The sequence below is a fragment of the Nematostella vectensis genome, chromosome 4 (assembly GCF_932526225.1).
Source record: "Nematostella vectensis chromosome 4, jaNemVect1.1, whole genome shotgun sequence".
Classification (NCBI taxonomy): Eukaryota; Metazoa; Cnidaria; class Anthozoa; order Actiniaria; family Edwardsiidae; genus Nematostella; species Nematostella vectensis.
This window is the reverse complement of record NC_064037.1, coordinates 11812350-11816427: the sequence shown is the minus strand read 5'-3', so window position 1 is coordinate 11816427 and position 4078 is coordinate 11812350. Positions and strand designations below refer to the sequence as shown.

Here is a 4078-nt window from a genome sequence, read left to right as displayed (position 1 = left end):
TGTGGTGGTGGTGCATCATGGGAGGTAAGATTCAGTCCACCACCTCAAAACCACAGCGGGGGGAGGGTGGGGATAGACTCTTGCACGATTGTATTCAAATTCGTATGAAATAAAAACATAGTTTGACAACAGGCGTCCATGTTTCCTTTATATAATGTATTAATAGGATTTTATTTCTTCAAAGCACTATTAGCACTTGTAAATTTCTTTAAAGGTTAAAAATATAAGAGCAACAAAAAATAAGAGTAACAAAAATTATCTTTGAGGGATTTGATAAAGGATCTAGTAGTTGGATTTATTTAATTATGCAATTTCAAGGTTCAAGTAAAAGTACAGCCTTAACTTAAACCTCAAAGTACCATTTTCAATCCATTTACATCCCCTGAATGAGAGACATCCAAACCAAAAAATTGTATTCATCTGAAAGATGAGAGGCATAGCTCTCAACTCCCCATCATTAGGTGGGTGTCACAAGATTTTGGACCTCATCACAAGCCTAACTTTTGTGGGAATGTTCATACATTCTCTGTATTTACCCACATTGGCCTTTATTGGGTGTTTTCACTCAATACTGTATTTCACCTGATTTTACAAGATTTCTGTCCAAGTTGAGTTGACAGCTATGCAAAGGTCATTTAACAAACCTGGATAGTTATTTTAAATATTCCACTTTATTCGATTTTGACTGTTTTCAAAGTGTTGAAATAATGCTTAAAACCACTCTTCATCATGAAAGTATATACTTGTGTTAACGCAGCAAGAAAATTGCTGTGACAATTACCTATCACCCTACTACTGTAAGCACCATATCCAACAGGTTTCATTTCTGAAGAATGATTCCCACACTCGCAAAACAAAAGAGATCAGTTAAACCCAATACAAGCACAACAAGGTTCATTTTATTATAATCAATCAACTTCAGACTCTTTGCTCTTTCTTGATTCTAATCTAGCTTTCTCAACCTGTTCAGCATCAGCAAGGTAGCCCCGGTGCTCAACACTGCTATAATATGGCAACAATTTTGATGGGGGATGAGCTCGACGAGGAATAGGCTTTCCCTCAAATTTTTCAGGTTTCAGTAGAACTCTTAGTCCAAGTTTATTGTAATGTGCACATGTGATTTTGCCTCCTTGTCGCTCAATTGCTTCAATGGCTGTCTTGGAAGCTTTACTGACTTCTATGTCGACTTTAGCCTGAAACCACTCATTACCCTTGAATAAGACACAAATATATGGTTATGGTATACCCTAAAAAACCTGTTAGAAATTTCTTTTTTGAACATTAATTCAAGCTTTCTGCCAATGATCGGGACATAGCAGCTGATCAAATGGCATTCACGGAATTCAATTTGCATAGACAGCCTAGCCTGACATCACATTTTACGACTGAGGATTTGCATCTTTTATCTCTACAATTTTTAAGTTTTGCTTGGCAATGCTTTTTTTGATGTGGCAGACTCACTGTGCCAAGTAGCTTGACTCCATCTTTGATCTTGCCAACTGCTCCTGTCTTCCATAGCTCATGCATAGTAATTTGTTCCTTTGGATTGAGTCGGCCGCTATCAATCAGATATTGTAGCCTATTCAGGTTTAAAGGTTCATACACCTTTTCAAATCTGAAAATGAACATTAAAAAATACACTGTGATCAAATTCCCCCAAAAAAAGTGTAGTGTATTGCATAACACTAGTCACATATGGGTCTAGTACCAGTCCCCTCAGGGAGTTCTAAAAGGAGAATTAAACTTGGCAGTGCTTGTGGTCAATCATGTAGTTTAATTAATCTGTATTCAATCAGAGACATCATGGCTTGAGGTACCACAGCAGACATGACGGGAAAACATGACATGACGCTTCAAAAAGTCCATTTCACATCAAATAAGGCGAATAAGAATTTCTCTGAGTACTTATAGCAAACAAAATATCAAGTGCGACTTATTTTAAATTGATGCGACTTTTTGTAAAGTGTCATTAAAATTTGAGCTTTTCGTCCCTGAAATGATGCACAGGGCAATGATGATCAAGGAAAAATGATCTTTAAAAGCCAAAATCTGGTTATGTGCATTTCGGCCTCACGTTATTTGTGGTTTGAAAATAAGTCCGCAGAACAAGGAACTTATAGCCATCGTAAGCAATTGTGTCTTCTCTCTCTATCTGGAATTGCGCATCTTCCAGGTTTTTCGGTCATGTCACCACAGCAAGCTATTCAATAAACTCTTACTTATTTTTGAATCCATGTTTTGGTATTCTGAGATAAAATGGGGTTTGCCCTCCTTCAAATCCCAGACGAGGCTTGGTTCCACGCTGACCTTGACCCTTGTGTCCTCTGCCTGCCGTTTTACCACGCCCAGATCCAGGACCTCTACCTTTGCGGCGATGCTAATAATAATTATAATTCCCTAAATGCGGTGACTCATGGATCGGTAAGAGTGCAAAATCATTTGTTGGTGTTTTGGGCCGGGAGATAGGTTTTTAGATAACAGGGGCAGAAAAGACAGGATTTGAGACCAATGAAAATGCAACAATACAAGAATACAGTCGTTTGACAAAAGGTTGTCTTCAACCGGCTTCGGGACTACATGACAAGCCCGCAGCTAAGCATGGGTTAAAAAACACTGAAGCGCTTAGCTGCATACACTTATTTGCCACTGCATAATTTCAGACTTAGACACAGTAGCGGTGGCTAATATATGCAGCTAGGCGCTTCAGTGTTTTTTACCCATGCTTACATGCAGGCTTGACGCGTAGTCGCGAAGCCGGTTGACTGTCAATCGACTACTATTAAAGATTAAAGATAAAGTGGACGTGAAATGTAGATCTGACTTAACACGTTACAATTTATTTACGGCTAAGGTCAATGCAAGGGCTCTCTGTACATGAAAACATACACAAGATCTTACCGTAATAAAAGCTTCCGGAAGATCCCGTATATTGTTGAGAGCAACTCTGGGGAGCTTTTTCAACGCGTCAAGATTCTTTTGCACATAACACGACGCCATCTTGGACACGGCGCTTTGACTAGTACCCAGCTCCTCTCCACAGGTTGCCCACGTACGGAAATTTTGCCATAAGAACAATCGCCTGGCGTAGAGAACAGGGTGGTGAATCATGAAAAAAAAATTCAGGCTTTCACGATTTATGAATTTAAAAAAGAAGCTTGCACGAATCACGGTTTTTAACTTTTGCTTTGCTCATGAATATATGATTTAATATACAATCACTGTGAGAGACTCAGTGCATTCAATGCAGTTTAACCGACAAATCTGTTTTATTGATCAACCATCTATATAAAGGTCATGTTTATTCGGAAATATGCTACATGTATTCGTGTTTTAATTATTCTCTGCGTCTAATCTCGCAAAAATTTTGCTAAGTCTCGGAATTTCGGCGTTTTTTTACGAAAGTCTCGGAGCCTCGTTTTTTCCAAAGATTTAGGGGTCTGGGAGCCTCTTGTTTTTACACGGTCTCGGAGTCTCTGATTTTTAAACGCGAGCTCAGGGTCCCGAATTTTTGTAAAACGCCATGCTCCGGTTATCACTTCTTTCGTAGTGTAGCAAGAATGTATTGTAACTCTTTTTTTTAAACTGATGTTTATGACATACAGCGAGAAAAGTATAAGAAAAACAAGCTCGAACAGGTATCAGGCGCCAAACGTTTTAAAATTCATTTTCGCACTATATATAGTATCAATCTGCAAATCAAGTCATGCCAAACTATCCGTGCAACTATTAAATAATCATTGCAAGTATACAAATTCACAAGAGTATGCAAAAAACTTTGCTAGTAAGTAAAGATTCCGTGAGTTTACAAATTCCATGCAAGTATGAAAAAGCCATGCAAGTATAAAAAAATCCATGCAAGTATACAAAATCCACAGCGGCAGAATTGACGGAATTGCAGACCAATAACAACTCGGTTTGCTCCGACGAAAGGCTAACGCTCGAAACTTCAGCGTGTTGATTTATACCTTGTCAATAGCAACCAGGAGGAAACTAAGATTCATGTCTCAAAAAAAATCTGCATGTCTGTTTCTTGCGTTGTTTCCCGGGGAAGTGTGGGGTTAACGTGGGAGCTAAAGCA

General features: G+C 38.7%; 1 protein-coding gene across 1 annotated transcript; it reads right to left on the bottom strand.

The window, feature by feature from the left end:
• Nucleotides 1–652: 652 nt before the first annotated feature.
• On the bottom strand, nucleotides 653–3036 carry LOC5516634 (39S ribosomal protein L15, mitochondrial). The gene is made up of 4 exons (XM_032386405.1): nucleotides 2899–3036; nucleotides 2220–2377; nucleotides 1462–1615; nucleotides 653–1211 (listed from the first exon to the last, which is right to left on the bottom strand). Exons 1-4 carry the CDS (start codon nucleotides 2995–2997, stop codon nucleotides 909–911), a joined length of 714 nt encoding a protein of 237 aa, XP_032242296.1. The 5' UTR covers nucleotides 2998–3036; the 3' UTR covers nucleotides 653–908.
• Between the last annotated feature and the right edge of the window lie 1042 nt (nucleotides 3037–4078).